General features: G+C 43.1%; 1 protein-coding gene across 5 annotated transcripts in view; it reads left to right on the top strand.

The window, feature by feature from the left end:
* The window catches only part of NDUFA10 (NADH:ubiquinone oxidoreductase subunit A10), a 146,138-nt gene that overhangs the window by 8,510 nt on the left and 112,164 nt on the right, over positions 1-25,464 (top strand). For all 5 annotated transcript variants that reach the window (XM_055379013.2, XM_055379014.2, NM_001279649.1 and 2 more), the window contains 4 exon segments: positions 1,673-1,794; positions 4,840-4,919; positions 9,101-9,155; positions 11,168-11,253. In XM_055379013.2, the coding sequence (XP_055234988.1) occupies positions 1,673-1,794; positions 4,840-4,919; positions 9,101-9,155; positions 11,168-11,253 (343 nt within the window).

Raw genomic sequence — 25,464 nt, 5'->3', positions numbered from 1 at the left:
GAAGTGACTGTCACGTTTCACCTTTCGGGGGCTGGTGACGTTAGCCAGAGTCGTTTGAGTGCTGGGCTGGGGGAAAGCAGATCATGTTGGCTAAAGGACAGGTGGCATAGAGCAAGATGGGAACCACCTGAGAAGTGGGTGTACTGACAGAAGTAAGAGTGAGGGTGGGAAGCAGGGTGAGAGCAGACTTGGTGAAGGGAGGTTTCACCTCAGCAGCAGGAGAGACCGGCCTGCTACCGGTCCAGCAGTCAGGAAGCAGACCTGAGGTCCCGTGTGCTCTGCCTGGCTGCGGGTTTGTGTTTGTATGCTCAGGCAAACGGTACTCCACTGGCAGCCTCCACCCTTTGCTTTGTCACACCTCCTCCTGGGTGGTCTTCCTTGTTCTTTAGCTCATGCCGTTCCTGACCCTGAGCCAAAGGCTCGTCCCACAATTGCCTCTAGAGTGAGGTTACTAGGAATGCTCACTGGAACTTTTTTTTTTAATTTAATTTTTTAAATTTTTATTTATTTTGAGACTAGGTTAGGAGACTGGCTAATGTTTGTATTTTTGGTAGACATGGGATTTCACCATGCTGCTCAGGCTGGTCCTGAACTCCTGGGCTCCAGCGATCTGCGCCCACCTCGGCCTCCCAAAGTGCCAGGATGACAGGCGTGAGCCACTGTGCCCAGCCCATTTCCTTTAAAGCAAAATAGTTGTCTTTCTGTGGATCCTAGCATGGCCGTCTGTCACTTCTGGAAGGTTCCACATGTGAAAAGCTGCAGAGGGGATGGCTTCTCAGCATGGCCTCTCCACATGCACTGGCGTGCACTCTCTGTTGGCTTCTGGGAGGTTGGGTGTGCAGGTGCAGAGTGCTCTGAAGAGCGGCAGGGTTCCCTTGGGTGGCACGGGCCCTGCGGGTGCCGTCTGGATTATGCATTCTGTGTAGTGATCACTTTAGGAGAATTATTCCTCAGCCTTAGCTGCTTTCAATTTCATTTTGTCACTAAATCTAACTCAGTAGATACTTCTGTGCAGCTGATTGTACTTACTGAACCGGGATAAATGTAGCTTGATGATTTTCAGCTGAGTTATTTGAAAAATAAAGTATTTAAAGCTGTTCTTTATTCTTCAGAGAAGACCAGACTCTTGTATCTATTATTACTATGAAGAAATATAGTAGCACGTATACTATATACCTGCAACATATACACTGCAAGCATATGGAATATATTTCAGTTCAAAGATCACTGAACTGTGACCTCCATCTTGTGTGACCTACGTCTTGCCTCAGGAGCAAAAGTGAACCCTTAAATGTGGCTAAGATGTGCTAAAGATCTGTCTTTTAGGATGATTAAGGTCACAGTTTAAATGCTGGTATTTTACTCTGTGTAAGTAGCTTAATTTCTCTGGGCCTCAGACCTTTGGTTTGTAAATACAGTGGAGGCGACAAGCCCTGTTTGCAGGGTTGTGGGCACCACAGCTGCTGTCTGCACATGCCCTGTGGCACCTGGAGCACAGTCACATGCCATGTGTGTGGTCAGTGCTTAGAACTGTGACCGAGATAGGGTTTGTAGATTGGTACGTGGCTTTGAGAATTGCGTGTATGTTTGCCCTTTTATTCAAGTAGGAGTGTGTTTTGGAAACCCGTGTGGGGACTGGTAGGTGACAGTGCCCCTTTCTCCTGTGTGCCAGGTGTGGACCACTACAACGAGGTGAAGAGCGTCACCATCTGCGATTACCTGCCCCCTCACCTGGTGATTTACATCGATGTGCCTGTTCCAGAGGTCCAGAGGCGGATTCAGAAGAAAGGAGATGTAATGCAGTTTTCGATCAAAGGCCAAGCATCTCTATTTTGAATGTAGATCAGCACTAAAAGCCCTGTTTTAATAGCATTTATACTAATTCCTACCAGTCCTCACGAGGAGGGTGACACACACCCTGTTCCCACTTGAGAGAGGGCATCTGCAGGGGTGGAGGGGAGACCCCATGGCTCGGCCTGGTGCCACAGCCTGCGGGCCTGCCGCCCACCAGTGCTCTGCGGTCCCACTGTGGTCCCTGAGTCCCCTCAGCTGTTTAAACTTGGGAGGCTGGGGAGGGCCTCCTGGCAGAGCGTCCTCCATCCCTCTGTCACGTACCTTTCTGTTCTCTGATGAGGTTTTTGTGTCCTATCGTTTTCTTCCACATTGGAAACAATTTCTAATATCCCTCATCGCTTCAATCTATTTAACGCAAATCGTGCCTCTCCCCCTTTTTCTTACTTACCAGTTCTAGAACAGTAGAGCAGTGATAGCCACACACATCCATTTACTCTTTGTAGTTTTCACTGGATCTTAATTAGGTGGCCTCGAAGCAATGCCTTTGAAGTGACCCTGTGGCCGTCGGTAGCTCTGTTGGCGGCTTGATGGAGGATCCTGAGATGAAACAAAGACCGTCTTTGCCCTATGGCGAGTTCTTTGTTTTTTTTTTTTTGAGACAGAGTCTCGCTCTGTCACCCAGGCTGGAGTGCAGTGGCACGATCTCGGCTCACTGCAAGCTCCGCCTCCCAGGTTCACGCCATTCTCCTGTCTCAGCCTCCCAAGTAGCTGGGACTACAGGCGCCCGCCACCACGCCCGGCTAATTTTTTTGTATTTTTAGTAGAGACGGGGTTTCACTGCTTGTTTAATACTATATTATTTTTTCCTGGAGGAGAATATGGTCTCCTTTTTGATACTGTGATGAAAATGCAGGGCTACCTGCCTGTTCCTCACTCTGATGCCCATCCTCAGTGCCGGAATTCTTGTAGGTGCTCAGGAAATACCTCTCTGGATGGTGGGTTCTTGTCAGGGCAACAGTAAAGCTCTGGTTATTTTTTGCTGCTCCTGAAAGATCCATGGGACTAACTTTCCTTCTCTGTTGCAATAGTAGAAACAGCGAGATGTCTATGTATGCCTTTCTATTGCCACTCTGGAACTTTTATTGTTTAAGCATATGCTTGTAAGTATGTTGTATAGCTAGACTTCTAAGAACTTTCCATCAAGTGGCAAAAGGAGGGAACTGCAAGTTCAAAATGTTTGTTTCTCAGTGGACTAACTGGACACCTTTGCTTATTATGCTGACATTTATTGAGAAAAACAAAGTCATACATTTAACATTCTCTAGATAATTCTTTTGTTATCTGGGAAAACAGTATTTCAAAAATAATTCTGAGGTCTAAAGTAGAGCTGTCAACTTTTTAATTTTTCCAAGTAAAGTCTTCAATACTGTCATCAGCTAAAATTACCCCATTTTATAAAAGACATCACATTATCAGTAAGTCTGTGTTCTTATTTTGATTTTTATTTCAGTGCAGTCTGTGTCTCAGTATTGCACCTTTTGGGAATAACTGATGGGAATACCCGAAAACCATTTCTAGATTCTAAGAAAACAGTCAAAGTGATCAATAACTACATATTTTATCAAGTAACTTCAGGTCAGATTTCTGAGACGGTTGTGTTATGTTGCATGTTATGGGCTTATATTACACTAGAGTTTCTTTTATAATCAGTTAACATTTAATCTTATTCTACTTGGCACATAGCTAATGATAGAGATTTAGAATCGTATCACCTCTTTTATACTTCTGTTGATTTCACTCACTCCTCTAATACAGAGCACCTCCTATATGCAAGGCGCCTGTGCCAGGCACCTAGGAGGCTGCAAAGATGAACGAAGATGGTCTCTGCCCAGACACCAAGTCCTTATTGGAAAATAGAACTCCCAATTACTGCCTTTCCCCCTTTTGACGGAGCAATGAAGTGCAGCATTGCCTGTATCATCCTTTCCCTGTGCCCCGTCTCATTACTGGAATTAATACATGTTCAGTAAATATTCTTTGAATGATAGGGTTTTTCTTATTTTGAACAGCTTTAATGAGGTATAATTTATGCTCCATAAAATTCACCCATTTTAAGGGTACGACTGAATGATTTTGGGTAAATTTACCAAGTTGTTGCCACTCTTGCCATAATCCAGTTTTAGAATGTTTTCATCATTTTGTAGGTTGAAACCGCAGGCCTATTCATTTCTTTCTTCCTTCCTCTCTCTCCTGTAAGTGTTGATTGACCATCCACTCTGTACTAGACCCTGCTTGGTGCTAGGGACGTACCAGTGAGCAGGGTGGATGAGGTCCTCACCCGTGAGCTCATATGCTGATGGGGGAGACCTACAGCAAGCAAGGAGATAAATAATAAATACATCAAATAGAGGTAAATGATGTGAAGAAAACAAAACGGGCTGAGAAGATAGTGTGAAACTGTAAGGAGTTTTAAATTTTAAAACTTGCTACTCATAATTAGATTTTCAAGTTTCTGAAATTGGCATAGTGCATTTCAGATGACGAGAGAGGTGACAGCCGTAGAAAGTGGGAGAAGTGGTTGCGGGGAGATGGGTGAGCGATGGAGGTGGCGAGCAAGTTGGAGAGATGCAGGGAGAGTCAAGTGACAAGAAGAGAGTGTGCTGAGGACAGATGGCGGACAGACAGGCCGCTGCCTCCAATTTTTGGTGCTCTTTCATTCCTGCACTCAGGCATGAGGCAGACAGGAAAGACAGGCAGTGCTGCTTCATAACAGGCATCTTTCTTGCCCTAAGTATACATCTTAGAATGTGTGGAGAAAGTCACGCTATGGGAGCACTTCGACAGGCTCAGGTGTTCACTGTAGTAGAAGGAGAATGACTCTAGCTGATGTTGGGACCCTTTGCTGTCACCCCGCAGTCCCCACAGTGCCCGGTGTGAGTTGTAAGAAAATGGTGCTCAGTGATTGTCTTCGCATTTTATATATGCACAGGTCAAAGAAAATGAACTCTAAATGTTTCCCGGTTTGATTTTTCTGCTTTTGTTTAGCCACATGAAATGAAGATCACCTCTGCCTATCTGCAGGACATTGAGAATGCCTATAAGAAAACCTTTCTTCCTGAGATGAGGTGAGCCAAACACACGACTGATTTACGGGGCTAAAACTTCTTCGCCACTCGTTTCTTAGGCCCCAGCAGCCCAGGGAGTTTTCTGTCTTATTTACTGCAGTGGATATTGTCTGAGATGTTTAATCTGATGTTTATAAATAAGAAAAACAGGAGACATTTCAGTTTGATTTTTGTGGGGTTTATTGGTTTATTTGTTTTGGTTTGCTTATCTTGTCAGTACTTTTGCTCTGCTATATTTCTGAAGTTTTTTGATGCTAGAAGTAAACCAAGCTCTATTCCATGACGGGTTTTACCATAGAGAACTTGTGTATTTTTACTTCAGGTGGCAACTAAACATTCGTGTTTACCTAGAAGGATTGATTGGAAGTGTATTCATGGAGAAAATTCATGAAAGATAACACATTCTCTAGACATTCTTAATTGATGTCCTTGAGAGATGTTTGGATTAGATGGAGTGTCCTTGAGAGATGTTTGGATTAGATGAAGGAAACACCACCAGACTGTTTTTCTTTCTTTTCCCCCTTTCTTTCTTTGTTGAAAGCACATGGAAAATATGGTTTCACTCATCCTATGGCTTGTCATTCTGCGCTCCTTGGGTATATTCGTGTGTAAGGAATGTCTGCCACACTCATTCACGTCCAGTTAAACTCAGATTGTTTGAATAATGCTTGAAATAAAGATTTTTATACTATTTCTCATACTTTTTAAAACCCTAAGCCTCTTTTGGTGCCTAAAAATCTCATGTTCTTGTTGTTTAAAATTTCAAAGTAACTGTGAAGTTGTGAATAAAAACAAAAGTATAGCAATTTTAGAAAAAAAGTTTTATTTTTAAATTTATTTTAGTTAAATACTGAATATTCACAATGAACAGCCTTAGAAGATAATATTGTTAGACCGTAGGTAATTAATAATAAAATCAAAAGTGAATAAGAGAAATGTTCTATTCAGGGAGTTTTTTCTGTACCGTAAGTATTAACGTTTATGTCATCTCTGCTTGTTTGTGGTGAGCGTTTCTTTCTTAGGTGGTAAGAAGACAGGGTGGCCTCTGGCTTCCTTTTAACCTGTTGTACTGCCCTATTTCCAAGGCCACAATACCAAGGGAAGTATCTAGAGCCAACGTGAATAAACAGCATAAACAGAGATAGTTGACCCTAGAGTTTCAGGCTCAAAAATTACTCTTGGAGATCTTCTGGCTTCAAAAACATCACTGAGAAAGAGCTTTGTCGTAAGTTCTCAAATGGAGTTTCTAGCTACAGCATCAGCAAAATAATGGCTGGTTTCAGCCTGCGCACAGGGCAAGAGTTTCTTTTACTTTGCCGCCCTCATAGACTCGTTAAGCCTCAAGCATTTATTTCTTACCACTTGGTCTTGCTGTGTTTTTAGCTCCTGTTTTAGGAACAGATACAGTCTCTGTTCATTGTTAAAGTAGATCTTATCTGACAGCTCAAGCCGTATGGATTGATGGGAGCCACTTGATGTAGGGGTCATTTGTCACACATTGAAGAATGAGTACCAGATGTACTCTATGCAGTATGCATTATTTTAAGTGCTGAATTGTAGACCAAGATCAAACTGCAGCTTTGTGATGGACTTGGATCTTAAAAGTTTTCTCATAGAAATTCACTATGAAATTTGGCTGAAACTATTTTGTGTAAAATTGCAAGAAACCTATGACGAGTTGTATTTTAAAATTTATTGGCCATTAGCATTTTAGAATTCAGGAGTTATTTTCCAACAGAAACAATATTAGGTTTCCCGGGCTTGTATATTTAAACCATTGTTTAGTTAAATACTGAATATTTTTATTGTTAGATCTTAGGTTAGACCTTAGAAGACAATATTGTTAGATCATAGATAATTAATAAACAGTAAAATCAAAACTAAGTAAGAGAAATGTTTTTAGTTTTAATACTAGTATTTGAAATAAAGCAGATTGACCTGACAAGATGATGGCTCCGTTGAAGTTCTGTGTCTCCTGTCTTTGAGCAGTTCCTCCTGTGTTAGCCCTTCTCTCTGTCACGTGCTGATATATGGTGATGCTTCACTGTTTTTGTATTTGTTGCTTATGAATGCATAAAGAGCATTGCAGCCTTTTCCAAAATATTTGTATTGTGGGATTTTAAGAGGTACAATGAGCTAACTCTCATAGGAATGTGTATTTTCTGGCTTTGTCAATATTTATGACCCAGATCTTAGGCGTACATGTCTTTCTCCTCATTACCTTAATTGTGAATGTGTTAATGAGTATGAGTATCAACTTAGTTGCACAAACATTTGGCCATTCCCGTGTTCAACATATATTTATTTACTCAGCTCCAACACTGCTAGCTCCCAGTGTCAGTGTTAGCTGAGACACAGAGGTACACAAGACAGGGTAGGGAAGGCCTTTCTGAGAAAGAATCGTCTCCTCTGAGATTTCAGAGACAGGAGGAGGAGCACTGAGTGACCAGCCTGACATGTAGCGAGTTTTGTAACTGTCTTTATTGTTTCAGATTGTTCTAAGGTGGGTGAGGAGCTGGGGAGGCTCTGGAAGTATTGAAGTAACTTGTGGGTTCAGTAATACAGCTTGTGGCTCTCCTCGGCCCTGAGCGACCTATAGGAATAACCGCCATTGAGGTCACACGTGAACTGCTGGCCCAGCCCTTTATGGGGTTTCCTCCAGATCCCTGACTCCACACTTGATACCTTCTTATTTTAGGCGTCCTTTCACAAGGCACCTAAGTGGGAATGAGAGGCAGGTGTGACTGGACGGAGGCGGTTTTATTTGTCTGTTGCCGAGGTTGTTAGCATGCTGAATCGGGCGCACAGAAGATAGAAAACAGACTCTCCAGGTTGCTCTCATCAGGTAGTTTGGGGTCTGGAGCTCATTACGGGCAGGAGCCCTGTCTTCCCCACCTTCCGTACCCCACACAGCACCTGGCTCCTGGTGGGGCTTCAGCTAATGTCTGTTCAGTTCTGTGTGTTGAACGAAACTGTCACATCGTCCTGATCTCTCATGACCACTCTTGTGCAAATATGTCAAATAGTTTGTGACCTTTCATATTGCTGTGTGAGAACAAATAATGTTTCTGTGCCAGCCCTGTTCATCAGGGATGTTTAAGACCTCTGTCTCCTATACACTTCAGTTGAGTATTCACTTAGGTGACTTGCAGAGGGAATTATTCTCCTTTGTCACTTTGTGCCTTTCTCTTCGTAATAACAATGGGTAGCTGTAGAGGTTCAGGAAGCAATACAGCCAGTCCTGTAATTAGCGTGGCCTTTTCCTTGCCAGCCCTAATGGCAAATGCAGTAAGTTACTTTCCTCACTGTGGATTTATTGTTCACTCTGCTTACAGTTTCTGACCATTTATGTTGATCTTAAGGGTGCTGTGAGGAGTGCAGTGATCTCGTTGCAGTAAGAATCTATTATCCAGTTGTATGACTCTGTGAATTGTGAGTTATAGACTTGTGTGGAACAGATGTGTTACTGAGTGATTGTAGAGCTTGAAGACTTTTTTCTTTTTCCTACGCTTTGGAAGTGATGTGAGTCAGTAATGATGAGACTTAATAAAATACAAGCACTTTACCTGCACTACGTAATTTAATCAACCAGTGGTCTGTTGAGGATGGTCAGCACAGTTGGTGAAGTTTGTTTGGTACCATTGTAGGGGTCAGATGCTGATTTCAGTATGAGAATAAATAGCTTGTACATTCTTGGAGTATTTACTTACCCTGTATGTTTACATCCTAAATGTGTGGAGGGTGCTCTGGTGTAAAGATGCCTTCTGCCTGTGCTCGGTTAGGCCCTAGGCTTTGTTGTCCTTCCCTGCAGCGGGCACTGCATTTGGCGATGGTATGTGCAGCTGCTGGCATGGCTCATGTACCTTGCTCCTGTGGACAGTGATGGCTGTGGGCTGTCACGCCCTTGGCTTGGGGGCAGTGTAGTCAGGAGAAGGGAAACGAGGAAATGGTCCTGCTGTTGTCACTGTCAAGCCAGCCATGAGAACATTCTGGCTTCTTTTAACATGTCCTTCTGAACCAGTCAAGCTCTAATGCACTCTCACATGCCCAGCACAATGCCCAGTGCAGAGAATGTGAGGTTTTAAATTTGAGCAGGAGACTTTAGCGGTATGTATTCATTTGTACATTTAACTTCAGCTTGGAAAAGTTTACACTGAATTTCATCTTGTTTTTTCTTACAGTGAAAAATGTGAGGTTTTACAGTATTCTGCAAGGGAAGCTCAAGATTCAAAAAAGGTAAGAAAATGGTTGAAAAGTTGAAAGTTATTCCTACATTTGATTCATGTGTAAGGTTCTTGCAAATCAGATCGTCAGTTAGATTCCCACTGGTCTTAACAAACATCACTGTTTTATCACCTGAAAGCAGTGCCAGTCAAACCCATCATCACACTCCCCTGGCCATGAGGTTTCGAGTTTCTTTCAAGTAATTCGGTTTCTACGATCTGAAAATTACAGATGTCACAGAATCTTGGGTCATCCACTCCACCATTTTTATTAAAGAGATGGAAAATTGAAAGTTGGATTAGTTAATGGGAAAGATTTACATGTAAAGATAACAGTTTTCCTTAAATTAGTGTGTTTTGTGAAAGTCTAGTAAATCTTGGTGTAGTTTTCAGGGAACTTTATGAATAACAGCCAGACAAACATTAAAACATCTGAAGAAGAATAACGAAAGAACATTTGCCCTCTCACATACAAAAACAAACTATACGATTGTAGTAAGGAGAGCACTGTGGTGTTAATGCAAGAATTAATAAACAGCTTAGTGGAACAAAACAAGAGTCCAGAAACTTGTATGCACCTGTGTGTAAGTATCTTCAGTTTGGCAAAGTTAGTTCCTTAAAGGATAATTACAAAAATGAAGTAGAGGAAAATTGTTTCCTAAATGGTACTGAGGCAAATGAGCATCCATTTGTTAAAAAACAAGTTTTTTATTTTGTATTTTATATATTAAGCATAAATTACTAAAAACAAAACGAGGTGTAACAATTCTAGAAGAAAATACAAGTTTCAAGATCTGGTCTTGAAGTGTGAGTGGTGCCCGGGTAACAGAGAAGCTTTGCATAGTTGGCTGCTGGGGTGACAAGCACGCTTCAGTTGCCTCTCAGCATTGGGAGGATGAGAAGAGGGAGGTTAACTGAGCTTTTCTGCACAGAGTAGCATTCTCCTTGCAGAGGGAAGCCCTGCATTCTCGCCCAGGCTCTGCTACTACCAGTTGTAAAGTTCTTTTGAGACCTTGGTTTATTCTCCTCAGACTGATTAAATTACATTTCATTTTCTCCTCCGCCTTCTGTTTCTGTTTTTAGAGTATTTATATACCTTTGAGAGACTGTTTAGGTGGCATGTATCTTAGAAGAAGAATAATACATTTTGTCTCTAATACTATGTTATTTGAGTTCGTTTTTGAATTTACTCAAATTCCCGAAACTGAGGGTTCATGAGTTTGGCCTGTTGTGAGGAGAGAATGCGTATGGAAAGATTACTCCTCTGGAAGGTCAGACTGTGTAGACAGCCAGCCTTGAGGCCGGGCACCTAGATCATTAGGTCTCTCTAGGTAATGGGTTTGTATCTTATTTTGTCATTTTGAGGGGCTAGGTTTTGCCTTTTAGAAGGAACTTACTTGGGAAGAAATGAGCAGCCTGTCCTGAAGGCTGATTTTTCTCCCCTAGTCTTCATTGTTCTCACCTGTCGTTTTCTCCCAGCCTGCAGGGTAATGTCTGTCCTACTTGATCCCTGAGTGTTAGCTAGGCAAGGCCATACTGTGATGCAACACTCAACCCCACCATTTCATTAAAGGTCAGCCAGCTTCACTTCCATTCTGACTGTTACGGTGTGATTCTTCCTGCCAAATATTCATAGCTTATAATGTATTAAAATGTTACCTCTTGGCCAGCCATGGTGGCTCACGTCTGTAATCCCAGCACTTTGGGAGGCTGAGGCAGGAGGATCGCTTGAGCTCAGGAGTTTGAGACCAGCCTGGGCAACATGGCGAGACCCCATCTCTACTAAAAATACAAACATCAGCCAGATGTGGTGGCGTATGCCTGTAGTCCCAGCAACTCGGGAGGCTGAGGTGCTGAGGTGGGAGGATTGCTTGAGCCCAGCAGGCCAAGGCTGCAGTGTGCTGTGATTGTGCCACTACTTTCCAGCCTGGATGATAGAGCTGGACCCTGTCTCAAAAAAAAGTTATTTCATTTAAATTTCTAAAATGGGGTTCTCTGTTTAAATTGGAATTTTTCCTGTCTTAGGTGGTAGAGGACATTGAATACCTGAAGTTCGATAAAGGGCCGTGGCTCAAGCAGGACAATCGCACTTTATACCACCTGCGATTACTGTAAGTGCATCTGTGTGGGGGCTGCTGCATGTCTGGGGTCTACTTGCATGATGGGGAAACTTAGGGAAGTTTGAAATAATTATGTTTCAAGTTAGGTGTTAGCAGCACCAACCCAATACTTAGAGGTATTTTCTCTTCCAAACAGCTCCTGAACCCCCTGGTCTGATACTTAATTTATTGAGTGCCATTATTAATTTAACAGGTATTTTGCTTCCACTATGTGCAACACCATTCCAGATTTAAGAGATATAGTGTCAGATAAAATTCTTGATGTCTTTGAAAATGTGTTTTAGTAGGGGAGACAGAGTAAACAAATAGATAAAACTGCGTCAGGTCACAAAGGCCAGGGAGAGAAGTAACCCTGAGTAACAGGGTGGTGAGTAGCTAGGGGTGACAAAGGGCCTCTCTTGGGATGAGGCCTAAGTGAGGCCAGGATTGGGTCCTGTGGGCTGTGGGGTGAGCAGAGGGCAGGGGCTCGGCAGGTGCAGAGGCTCTTGAGGCAGGAGTGTGGTGGGAAGGTGTGCCCAGCAGCCAAGCCAGTGTGGCCGGAACAAGTGTGGGGAGGGGAGGCCACAGCGGAATGGGGCACGACTAGGAGGGGAGGCCGCGGTGGAAGAGGGCAGGACTAGGAGGGGAGGCCACTGCAGAAGGGGCGGGACTAGGAGGGGAGGCCACTGCAGAAGGGGGTAGGACTAGGAGGGGAGGCCACGGCAGAAGGCGGATAGGTCTTGGTGCGTTTGGTGGGTTTTCTTCTGATGAGATGCCGTTTGGGGGTTTGAAGCAGAGGAGTAATGCGATATGACATATCCATTCAGCTATTGTGTGGATTCTTTGGTATCTATTAAATGAAAAACAAAAACCATACTGATTAGGTAAGGTTGAAAAAAGCTGTCTTCATCTGCACCACTCTATTGAAACTGCTGCTGCCAAGGAGACGGCCTCGCCGTTCCAGATGTGGCAGACCCTTGTCTGTCTTCATGCTGCTCCCTGGCCCTGGAAGCAGCACCGCTGCCCCTCTTCTCCACTCCCTTCTCCTGGTTCCATGCCCCCCTCCTCCCCCACTCTCTCACTCCTCCACCAGCTGCTGCCCTCTGGGGCCGGGGTCTCTTTTTCTGGTTCCTTCTGCCTGCTGCCGGGCTCTGGCAGGCACAGTGACGCCGGGCAGTGTCTCCTCCGTTGAATTCAATTTCTTGAGGACGTACCTAGTCACACAGCTGTGGATAGCATGGATACCACCGTAGGTCTTGGCCCAGACCTTTACCCTGCACACCCAGCAAATATCCCTCGGCTGCCTCTTGCAGTGTCTCTGTGCATTGACCTTCCCACCGGTGATCCCCAGCTCTGCCTCTTCTGTCCTGGCTGGTGCTGGCCACCCGGGAATCTCATCATGCTTGGGTCTGTCCTCCACCACCCACCCCCTGCTGCTTCTCATCACTGCAACGCCCAGTTCCTGGTACGGGCCTCATATCCAGCGTGCACTCAGGAGATGTATCTGGAGTGAGTGACTTTGATTTCTTTTAGGGCTATAAATTCTACAAAATTCAGAGATGATTTTGTAATGAAAAGTGCTGTTGTATCATAATTCTGATTATTTATAAATCAAGATTGGAGTAATTTGAGGGTCTTTGACTTGTGAAAATGCAGGAAACATGAGTAGCTATTTGGGGATCTGCCTTTTGTGTTAAGTCTCGAGCCCTTGGCCTGAGCCTGCCCTGTGCTGCTTCCTGCCTCTACCCAGGATGCTCTGCGCATACTGCACCAACACTTTGCCTCTCGAGGGCCTGGAGGCACAAGGATGGCCGGGGCACTCAACTTCCCTCTCCTCAACGTTTGGAAGTAAATTAGGAAGTTGGTGCCTACAGATGGCAGCTCTGTTCTTGGCCCTGTGATGTTGGTGTTCTTAGGCCGTTGGTGCTTACCTTCTTTCTCTACCTGATGGGATGTGAGTGATACAGTAGTCTCCTAGGATGACCAGAGGGACAGCTGGCTCACTGCACATGTCACTAAAAGTTCACTGATCAAAATGTAAACAGAATGTGTAATAAGTTTACTTCTGGCTAGGCAGCGTTCACATCTGTAAACCCAGCACGTTGGGAAGCTCAAGCGGGAGGATTGCTGGAGCCCCAGAGTTTGAGACCAGCCTGGGCAATATAGTGAGACCCCATCTCTACAAAAAATTTAAAAATTATCTGGGTATGGTGGTGCATGCCTATAGTCCCAGCTACTTGGGAGGTTAAGGTGGGAGGGTCACTTGAACCTGGGAGATTGAGGCTGCAATGAGCTGTGTTCACGCCACTGTACTCCAGCTTGGGCGACAGAGACCCTGTCTCTCAAAAGAAGTTCGCTTCTGTTTGATGTTTTTAGTACAGCATTAATAAGCAAAAAATAGGTTTACATTAAAAAAAAAAACTAGTCATTCTACTTAGTTTGTTAATTCCTGCCCCACTGTTAAAATAGTATTTGCAAAATCAGTTTTCTAGTTAGTGGAATGGATACTGAAGGGTGAGCGAGGTAGGCATACTGTGGGGTCCTCATGTCAGACTGAGGAGACGGGAAGGGTCAGGTCAGCCCTTAGCTGGCTGTGTGACTTGGGACAAGTCACTTTATCTGCCTGTGCCTCCATATGTACGATTATGGCAGTGAAGTAGAGTGCTAGGCCATGTGTATTGAAGGAAAAAACAAATATAAATTTCATATATTCCATATATTGACTGCTGTATAAAATGGTGTTAATCTAAAAGTAGCTTACTGAAATGATTGGCTCTCTAGAAAGCCTTTTTAAAGGAATCTAGCAAATCTTCCATTAGAAAGTAAAACAAACAACAAAACCTGCTTTCCTTGTCTTTTTTTTTTTTTTTTTTTTGTGTTGAGTCAGAGTTTTGCTCTTGTTGCCCAGACTGGAGTGCAGTGGCGCAATCTCAGCTCACTGCAACCTCTGCCTCCCGGTTCAGGCGATTCTCCTGCCTCAGCCTCCTGAGTAGATGGGATTATAGGCATGCACCACTATACCTGGCTAATTTTTTGTATTTTTAGTAGAGACAGGGTTTCGCCATGTTGGGCAGACTGGTCTTGAACTCCTGACCTCAGGTGATCCACCTGCCTTGGCCTCCAGAAGTGCTGGGATTACAGGCGTGAGCCACTGCGCTGGCCTTCCTTGTCTTTCTGAGCCATTACTAGGAGATGGAAGTAAAGCACAAAGCACTGCTTTTGGCCTCTGAATAAATATTCTGCGTCCTGGAGACAATGGCCAAAGGTTACAGTGCCTACTCCAGGTGGACAACACATTTCAACCTGAGGGCCATGAGTTTGCTGATTGACAGGGCGACTGACCAGAAATTAGAGGGGTCCTCTGAGGTGTCTGAATGTAGAAGTTTCTCTGAGTCGTTGAAGTCAGCTGATTATTCCCTGTGCAGCCATTTTTGTTGCAAAGTCAGTGTGTGCTTTGCTGTGAACTGTGGCAAGGGCCATCAAACATTGGTTCATTCCGAGTAATTTTAACTTTAGGACAGGGATGCGTAGGTGATGGATACCAAGAGGAGAAAATAAAAGTATATTTCTGAGAAGAAAATGATTGTTGTAATACCAGAGACTCACCATTTCATAACCAGGTCAGAAGGACCCCTTGAGAGGGACTCAGCCACTCACCTGTCACTGTGCCCCTGGGCAAGGGGCCTAACCTCTCTGAGCCTCTGTCTCCTTGTTGTAAAGGAGGAAGAAAATAGAAGCTACCTCATAGGACTGTTGTAGGGATTAAATGTGGGAATAATTTGAAAGGCTCAGAACAATGTGTATATATCATAAGTACTAAAGTTTTAGGGACTATGTTATGATACTGTTTATGGTATATTATTATACTCTGATTGTAGATGCATGATGTGTTTACATTTCTCCATTAATATTTTTGTTCTTTAATACTAAGCTTTTTTTCTTTTACTTTTTAAGTAGTTTTTTTGTGATCTTAGAAATAATTTACATTAATTATCCTCAATTCACGCTTTATGGAAATCTACAGTGAAGTTGAACCAACCCACCTCCTAAAGACAACCGTGTTGAAGATGCTATTCATATTTTTTTCTGTGCATGCCCCAGTGCAGTTGATTGTTGTAAGCCAGAGTCCCAGTGTGCCCCGCCCCTTGGTGGGAGAGCTGACCTTCCGAGTGATGTGCTCACCACCCTTGCAGGATTGAGCACCACAGGGCTTAGCACTGCTTTGTGTACGTAGTTCTGTGTTGCTTAACGACAGGGATATGTTCTAAGAAAGGTGTCATTAGGCGATTTCATCATCGTGAAAACATCATAGTGTGTGTTTACACAAGCGTAGATGCTATAACCTGCACACCTAGGTGGTATGGTGGAGCCTGTTGCTCCTAGGCCATAAACCTGTACAGCATGGTACAGTACTGAATACTGTTGCCAGTTGTAACACAACAGTAAGTATTTGTGTATCTAAACATAAAAAATAATATGGTATAAAAGGTGAAAATGGTCCACCCGTCTAGGGCATGTACCGTGAGTGGAGCTGACAGGACTGGCAGTTGTTCTGGGTGAGTCAGTGAGTGAGTGGTGGGTGAATGTGAAGGTCTAGGACATCACCGTACACTGTGGTAGACTTTGTAAACAATGTACAATTAGGCTACACTAAATTTATATAAAAAGTTTTTTTCTTCAGTAAGAGATTAACCTTAGCTTACTATAACTTTCTTTATAAACTTAAATTTTTTTCTTTCTTTATATCCTTATTCTAGAAGTATTTTCTGATTTTTAAAATTATTTATTTTTACTTTTTAAACTTTTGTTGTTGTTGTTGTTAGTTAAGATACAAACACAGTGGCCTGGGCCTACCCGGAGTCGGGAGCATCTGTATCACTGTCTTCCACCTCCACACCTTTCTCACTGGAAGGCCTTCACGGGCAGTAACACGCGTGGAGCTGTCACCTCCTGTGACAATGATGCCTTCTTCTGGATGCCTCCTGAAGGACCTGCCTGAGGCTGTTTTACAGTTACTTTTTTAAATAAGTAAGATGAGTACTCCAAAAATCACGATAAAATGTCTAGTACAGTAAATAACCTAAACCAGTAACATGGTCATTGATGAGAATATCAGGTATTCTGTACTGTACATAATTGTATGTGCTGGACTCTTCCACGACTGGCAGTGCAGTAGGTTTGTTAATGCCACATCACCACAGACACGGGAGTCATGCGCTGAGCCACGGCACTGTGACAGCTGCTGTGATAGGAAGTGTTCAGCTCCATTAGAATCTTGTAGGGCCACATTGTATATGTGACCTGTTGTGGATGGAAACGCCATGCTGTGCATAACTGGAAACCGGCAGGAACCTGTCACCCGGTACAAACAACATGGGTTTCACAGGAAAGCCATGGGAAGGCTCTGTTGTGCACTCTCCATCAGTATAACTTCGTGAATTTGCCGTAACATTTCCATTTTCCCAAAATTCAGCTTTAGCTGCAGCTGTCAGGTTCCTCGTAGGAAACAGATGGCACATTTGACCAGAGAACAGAAGAGAGTTTAGTAAAGGAACCATTGATAAAGAGCAGGGCAGGGTTGAGGGAAGCAACAGGTTGGTGAGACACCCAGGCTATCCACAGTGGGAAACTGGCAGTTGAGGGCGGGGGCACTGGGTTTTGGAGTCCAGAGCTGCTGCTGCTGCTGCTGCTATGGAAGAGGCTGTCCAGCATCAGATGGAGCCCAAAGGGCATGGGGAACCCGCATGCAGGGAACCAGCAGAACAACCATCCACCCAGCTGCACTTGAAGTCAGGGGGCAGTAGAGCCCCTCGGATGCAAGGAGCCAGCCTCTGGGCACAGAGCACCTTGGAGGAATGGTAGAGAGGAGATCTAAAGGGCCAGGTGGAAAACAGCCCCAGACTGTCCACCCAGGGAATGCAGAGGACGGTCGGCATTCACTGTTGTTCTCTGTCCAGAATGAAAACGTGCATCCCTACGTGGAACAGGGGCAGCCACCATGTCATTGTGCAGTGATGACCATTCATAGTCTTGAGTTGGTCACTGCAGGTGTTTTTCATATAAAGTAGAGGGGGAAAGAAACAACCTGCCACAGAGTTCCTGGAGTCCCCGCTTCTGTGGTGAGTTCGGAGACCCAAGTTCACTTTGGTAGCTTCCTTGGTTCCCACAGCCTCCTCCCCTCTGCCAGCAGCTCAGCTCCATGTGGTCCTTACCTGGTGCAGCATCCTGAGCCTGTGTGCTGTGGGTTGGAGCCTTGGGGGCTGCCCTCTGTGATAGCTGCCTATCTCTATTCAGAATAAGATTTATCACAGTGAATGAGGACAGATACGCAGACAGATCAATACAAAAAAAGACATGTTGGACTCTGGAGAAATCCATGCACAGGCTCTTCCTCCTGTGAGGGACACTGACACATTGATTGAGCGACTTTCTCTAGCAGTGAAAAATACAGTAACATATGGGCAGTATTTCTGCCTGGAAAGCCCTTTAGACACTCAGTGCCCGTAATTTTTACTGGGGGCTGGTCACGTAGGAATCCTCTGCTTCGCAACTACTCAACAGACTCCCAGAAAGAAGGCAGGTGTTCTCCATAACTCCCATCGTACCCTGGTAGGGCTGAGTTTGCTGCCCAGCCTCATCAGCATGGGGCACTTTTTAGAAGCTGAGTTTCCAGAAGCCAACCAAGGGCCAGCCTCGCAAGGAGGCCCTGCCACAGACAGCAGCATAGGCCTGCTCTGTGTGTGGCAAAGGAAAGGCTTTCTGAGAGCGCAAGAGCTGTGCTTCTGGCAGAAAAACTTCAGGCAGGGGAGGCAAATCCGAACCTAGGAGATGTGGTTTTTCACCTTGGGCAGAGCCTGGGATTTTAACAAGACCGAGGTTTTGTAAGAGAGGGGCAAGGGAACTGAGCACAGTCAAAATCGCATGTGAGTAGTGGTGAACCATGACGCTTAGTCTGGGTAAGGAGGAAAGTGAAGGAGGGAGGGGTGAGGGGACTGAAATGACAAAGTGGATGAGAGGCCAAAGGCACACCCTCTTGGAAGAGAAAGTCGGGAACAAAGGTTGAATATGGAATCAAATCACCTGCACTTCTGCCACCACAGTGCCAGGATTAACAGTTGAATGCAGGTTCTTCCAGTCTTTAAATATGTGTGTGTGCATAGATTTCTAAATTTATCTTGTGTGTATTTTTGTATTCTACTTCCAATATTTTGAGCATGTTCCTGTTTTGTTAAACATTTTAAAATTTGATTTTTTCATGGCTCCCCATATATGCTGCACTTACCATTGATTGAGATGCAAATCAGGGCTTGGCAAACTGTTTGGCCTGTGGGCCAGATCCAGCCGTCAGCTGCTAAGAATGATCCTTACGTTTTTAAAGGATTGGAAGGAAAAGAAAGGATTATGTGATGGAAACTGTATATAGCTCTCAAAGCCTGGTATTTGCTATCCGGCCGTTTACAGAAAAAGTTTTGACTTCTCCGACACTGCATAATCTGCATAATTTGCTGTTTCTTTAAAATAGATCTCTTGGATTATTTCAGTTTCTTCATGTTCATAATACAGTAAAGAGCATGTAGTACCCCTTCTTGTTCAATTTCAGGTTACTTAAGGTATAAAAGTGGTCAGAGTATATGAACGCATTTTACAGCTATTGAGTTTTTGCAAAATGATTCTCTGGAATATGTGTACCAGTATTCATACTTGGACCTGGTCCTCTGAATTTCCCTGTAAAGAATATAATTAAACAAAATGCAAACAAAAACTTTCGATTCTGATACCCATACAAGTATTTGTTTTACTTTGCATTTTATAAACACTAAACTTCAATTTATATTTTTATTGGCTATTTATTTGCTCTTTGTGAATTTTCCCTTCATATTTATTAACTTTTTCGAAGAACCAGGTTTTTGTTTTGATGATTTATCCAGTTGTTTTGTTTTATTGATGTATACCCTAGTTTTATTATTTTTTCTCTGCTTTCTTTAGGCTTCACTTGTTCTTTTTCTATAGATTCCTAAGCTTATTGATTTTAGATCTTTTTTCTTTTCTAACATAGTCAGCCCTTTGTATCCCTGGGTTCCACATCCTTGGATTCAACCAACCTTGGATCAAAAATATTTGGAAAAAAAAAAAGCCAATAAAAATAACACAGCAATAAAAAAATAATAAAAATGTAAAAATACAGTATAACAACTATTTATATAGCATTTACATTGTATTAGAGATTATAATACTATATTATTGTATTACATTGCATTAGGTGTTATACATACTCTAGAGATGATTTAAAGGGGGGGTGTCCAATCTTTTGGCTTCCCTGGGCCACATTGGAAGAAGAAGAATTGTCTTGGACCACACATAAAATAACACTGACGATAGCTGATGAGTTAAAAAAAAAAAAAAGGCAAAAAAACTCACAATGTTTTAAGAAAGTTTATGAATTTATGTTGGGCTGCATTCAAAGCTGCCCTGGGCTGAATACAGCCATGGGTTGGACAAGCTTCATTTAAAGTGTGTGGGGAGTGTGTGCATAGTTTATATGCAAATACTGTATGATTTTATGTAAGGGACTTGAGCATCCTCAGATTTTGGTATTAGTGGTGGTCTGGGAAGGAAGCCCTGGAGAACAGAAGAATGGTTGCATATGCATCAGTGCTGTCAGTTTCCCTGTAGGTGCTGCTTTTGCTGTATCACACAAATGTGGATAAGTTGTATTTTTATTTTCGTTCAAAATGTTTTAAAAAATATTTTGAGACTTTTTCTTTGACCCACATGTTATTTAGAAGTGTGTTGTTTAATCTCCAGGCATGTAGGGATTTTCTAGGTATCTTTCTGTTGTTGATTTCTAGTTTAATTCTCTTGTGGTCTGAGAATACACTGTGTGTGATTTCTCTCCATTTACATTTATTAAGGTTTTCTATGGCCAGTGTTTCCTATCTTGATTAGTGTTCCAATTCAGCTTGAGAAGAGTGTAGATTCTGCTGTTGCTGGAGTGTTGTATAAATGTCAGATTGAGCCGATTGACGGTGGTATTCAAGTCATCGGTATCCTTACTGATTTTCTCTCTGCTGGGTCCATCGGTTACTCAGAGTTGGGGTCATCGGTCTCTTTACTGATTTTCTCTCTGCTGGATCTGTCGGTTACTCAGAGTTGGGGTCATCGGTCTCTTTACTGATTTTCTCTCTGCTAGATCTGTCGGTTACTGAGAGTTGGGTTTAAATTTCCAACAGCGCTGGATTTGTCTGTTTCTCCCTTGGGTTCTATTAGTTTTTGCATCATATATTTTGAGGTACTGTTGTTAGGTACATAGTTTATTATCTTAGGTTATTATCTTCTTGAAGAATTGGCCGCTTTATCGTTATGTAATGCCCCTCTTTTTCGCTGATGTTTGTCCTTGTTTGAAGTCAGCTCTATCTGAATTTAATATAGCCACTGCAGCTTTCAATTAGTTTGGGCATGCTGTGTCTTTTTTCCTCTTCTATCTCGAGTCTTTAGTTTTCTTGTAGATAGTAAGTAGTAATTGGGTCTTGTGTTTTAATCTACTCTGACAGCCTCTGTCTTTTGATTGCTGTATTTGGACCATTCACGTTAGAAGTGAGCGTGAAGATAATCAAGTTCCATTTTACCATGCTTTTCCCTGTTTTCTGTTTGCTGCATTTGTTGTTTCTCGCTGCCTCTTTTTCTGCCTTCTCTGGATTTCATTGAGCATTTTATAAGATTCTCTTTTATCTTTTCCCTTAACATCTTGATTGTACTTTTAAAAAATGTTTGTAGTGGTTGCTGTGAAGTTTCCAGTATACATTTACAACCCATCTAGGTCCACTTCGTGATGGTGCTGTTGCTCCATGGGGCTGCAGGTACCGACGGCACAGTCTTCTTGGCTCCTCCTGCTGTCACTGTGACATGGCTGCCATTCCTTCCACTTTTCTTTTTTTTTTTTCTTTGAGACAGAGTCTTGCTCTGTTGCCCATCGCCCAGGCTGCAGTGGCATGATCTTGGCTCACTGCAGCCTCCCCTTCCTGGGTTCCAGCAGTTCTTATGTATCAGCCTCCCAAGTAGCTGATACTGCAGGCGTGCACCACCACACCTGGCTAATTTTTGTATTTTTAGTAGGAATGGGGTTTTACCATGTTGGCCAGCTAGTCACAAACTGCTAATCTCAAGTGATCTGCCTGCCCTGGCCTCCCAAAGTGCTGGGATTACAGGCGTGAGTCACCGCACCCGGCCTCTTCCACTTTTTATAAGCTATAAAATCACTCAATTCATTGTTGCTGTTAGTCCAGGAAAGGCCATTGATTTTCAGTTTTTTCTTATTGGAAGGATGGAATTTACAGCTTCCAGCCTTCACCCTTTGGAGCTGAAGCTGGAAGTTCCCTCTTTGTTTTTTAAAACTCTGTTAACATTTTGGACTAGATGCCTATATTTGTGTGTGTGTTTGTAAATTTACCTAAATGATATACTCTATTACTCAAAACTTTGCTTTAAAAAACCTCCACCTTCTCTTTAAACTGCTCTATTGCAGCGGTCCCAAACCTTTTTGGCACCAGGGACCAGTTTCATGGAAGGCAGTTTTTACACAGACTGGGGCGGGGATGGGTGGATGGTTTCAGCATGATTCAAGTGCGTTACATTTATTGGGTACTTTATTTCTCTTATTATTACATTCTTATATATAATGAAATAATTCTGCAACTCACCATGATGTAAAATCAGTGGGAGCCCTGAGCTTGTTTTCCTGCAACTAGATGGTCCCATCTGGGGGTGATGGGAGACAGTGACAGATCATCAGGCATTAGATTCTCATAAGGAGCGTGCAAACTAGATCCCTTGTTTGCACAGTTCACAATAGGGTTTGTGCTCCTGTGAGAATCTCATGCCGCGCTGGTCTGACAGCAGGTGGAGCTCAGGCAGTAATGTGAGCGAGGGGAATCGGCTATAAATACAGATGAAGCTTCGCTGGCTTGCTCGCTCACCTCCTGCTGTGTGGCCAGGTTCCTAACAGGTTGCAGAGGTTTGTGGCCCGGAGGCTGGGGACGGGACCCTGCTGAACCATGTTTTGCTGTTATGTCTGAAATCTCAGTTAACAGTAGATGTCAACACAGCGTCTGGAAGGTGTTTCGGAAATAATTTGTCTGTTCCACAGCACTTCTGTGGGGCGGGACTCCCTCATTTTACAAGGAGGAGACCATGACTCGAGGGCTCAAGCCTGCCAAGGTTGTGTGACTGTGTGGGGCGTCTCACCTCTCGGGCTGCAGGAGCTAGAGCTGCTGCTCTCTGCATCCTCTGTGCGGTCCTGTGCCCTGGGCCATCTTGCCTTCCCTCCTGCCGTCTGTTCAGGCTTGAATCCTGGTGGAACCTTTGACTCCTCCGTCAACCATAATCCTAGCTTGAACCCTCCTTTTTCCCTGCTGACCCCCTTATCCTCCCCAAAGTCACACCCTGCAGGTCAGTGTGCCACTTTCAGTGACTTCTCTCCCTTGTCTCTAACACTGCTGCTCCCCTTGGTGTGTAATCCCCTGGTTCTTGGTCTCTGTTCCTCTGCCTCTTTATTTCTTCATCCCACTCCCACCAGGTTTATTTTTTTAAAAAGTCACAGTGACCCCGTTTTCTCTTTACTGGAATCTTTGAGTGGCCTATCTTCATTTAGTCATAGGTCTGAATTTCCTTTCCCAGAATTAATTCAGAATCCCAGTCTGCCCTGGTTCTGCGTCTTCTACCAGGATACCAGGCAATCTCCCAGGCCCTTCTTCCACCACCACCTGCCCAGTAGTTACCTAGAAATCCTAGCAGTCTTTAAAGCTTGGACGTAATCACCCTTTTTTCTCCCTGACACCTTCTCTTAACTCTTGTAGGCTGTTACTTACATGAATGTATATGGTATCCTTGTTTGTTAGTATTAGCTACTGCTGGGCATCATATGACATCTAACAAACTTACGGAGACAAGGGATTGTGTCTGACTTGACCTCCCTGTGGTAACAGTGTCATTTTCTAAACACAGTGTGAAATGTGTGTTGATTCGATTCTGCACCATTCATGTAGTTATTTAGTTATGTGCTTATCGGAGCATAGAGAAGGATCCTGTAATTCCCCCATAGTGTATCAATTATAGCATTCAGTTGTTTTAATCTAGCTCACTATGAATGGTTTTGTCCTTTTTTCTCCTGGTATTTTGCCTTTCTTCCTCCCCAAAGATGTTTCATAAGTTTACAATATCAATTGTGTTTATTTTCATTTGAGTACCATTTCTCAATTGAGGGACTCAAGTGATAATTATGACCAATTTTCTAACATAATTGTTGTAAACATGCCGTTTACCAGTGACATTCATTTTATCCATAACCTGACCAAATTACTGGTTTAGAACATTTCTGCACCATCTCAGTTACGTGTTGCCAGTGTCTAATTATGTGTATGTGTATAGCTATGCTTGTGCTGAGAGGCAGTAATTGTATTTTTCAGTCTTGTTCATATCCACATCCCTAACTGACTGGCGCCTGCTTGGGCTGGTTTCAGTCCAGTCAGGACCTCCGAGGACACGTCAGGCCTCCAGCTGTGCAAGCTCCTCTCAGACCATCCCTGCTTCTCCAGAGCCCAGACCTTCACACCCACCGTCTTTTTGCTTAATTGCTAAGATTTTTACATGACTCCTGGAGCACGTCTTTTTAACATGAAATTTCAGTGCTACAGAAACTGTAGCATGTGAGTTTGGTATCAGAAGTACAGTGTTTCAGATAGAACTTTGCAATTCAGGAGAAACTGAAAAATAGGGTTTGGAAATGTTATAGGACAAAGTGTTGACATTCGGTTAATTGGGAAACAGCTTGAGTCATAAAACACTATTTACAATTTTATTCTTTTTTCTGTGTTCCTGCCTTACTCTTGTTTTAAAATATGTGTCCCAGCGCCTCATATTGTAACCAAGCTCTAGTATATTTTATATTCTTCTTTAGACAGTGACTTATGATATTAAAAGGATATATTATCCTCAATCAGTTTTGAATTCTTCTTAATGAAACTAAGTGCTTTGTGAAGAGAATATTTTCTTTCACTGCCTTTTGCTTCCTGAGTCATAAAATGATTCCTTGTATCTTTATTTCTTACTTAAATTTAGGAGTTTACTGGAGATATACCATGGACTCTTCCTAGTAGTCATCATTAAGCTCATAGTAATAAATTGAAAGGGTAGTTTGGTTAGGTATAAATAAATTGTAGAATCATTGCAACAGATTCTTTTTTTAATCTTCAAAAATAGTTTGAAGCGTACTTGTTAAAAGATTTTCCGGGACTACATGTAATGTTGCCAAATTGAGCATAGATGGCGCTGTTGCTCTCTATACTACACATGGTCCAGGCCACTGATTGCTTTCACATTTTCTAGCATTTTCTTAGGTTTTTCAAACTGTAAAGAGAACCATGTCACCTCCCTACATTGATATTTGTTAACATTTAAAATATGAACTTCATTTTTAGTTGGAATTTCTTATTGTGAGATCACTTCAAAAATTATCCTTATATTTGTGTTAACAGTAAGAAGATACGTACTTGTAGATTATTGACACATGCATGGAAGTGTTTAGATAGAATGCATAAGGAAAGCTAGCAGCAGTTTCCTCTGGAGAGGGAAATTGTAGTCTTACAATTAATGCAGTCTTACAAAATACAGCAACTTTATGCCCTTCACAAACTCTGTTTTGCTTGCTTGAGTTTTTAAAAAATATTTGAGTATCTTTTGGCAAGTAAAACCAACTTAATAGTAAAACTAAGAAAACGATCTTATCTGTAAGTATGTACATTACAGCCATTTGCCTACCCATGTGGAAACGCACATAAATACACTTAGGAAAGCAAACGATCATTGTTATCCTGGCAGCAGTTTCTTGGAGGGGCATTTGCATTATTGGATCACTAACCGTGTACAAGCGACGTGGTTTTTACTAGGATGATCCTGACACTATACCTACCATCCACTCATCTTCAGCTTGCCGCAGGTTCGTAGCTCTGTGGCTGTCTGTGGAAGCATGATTCGTGGATCCCATGAGCCTTGGGTTCTGGTCAGGTTGTTCTGTTTGTGGGAGAGCCTACCTGGGTACCGTGGGGAACAGGCCTTGGGTTTGCTTAGTGGGCCTGGACTGTCTCACAAAGTCTGGCCGAGAGCCAGATACACTCACATAATTTCCATTTGAGCCATTACAAATGAGAAACGTCTCCTGCTTTTATAACT

This window comes from Gorilla gorilla, chromosome 11 (assembly GCF_029281585.2).
Source record: "Gorilla gorilla gorilla isolate KB3781 chromosome 11, NHGRI_mGorGor1-v2.1_pri, whole genome shotgun sequence".
In the NCBI taxonomy this organism is placed as follows: Eukaryota; Metazoa; Chordata; class Mammalia; order Primates; family Hominidae; genus Gorilla; species Gorilla gorilla.
Note: the sequence above shows the minus strand (reverse complement) of the source record. Positions and strands in the feature narration are given on the sequence as shown.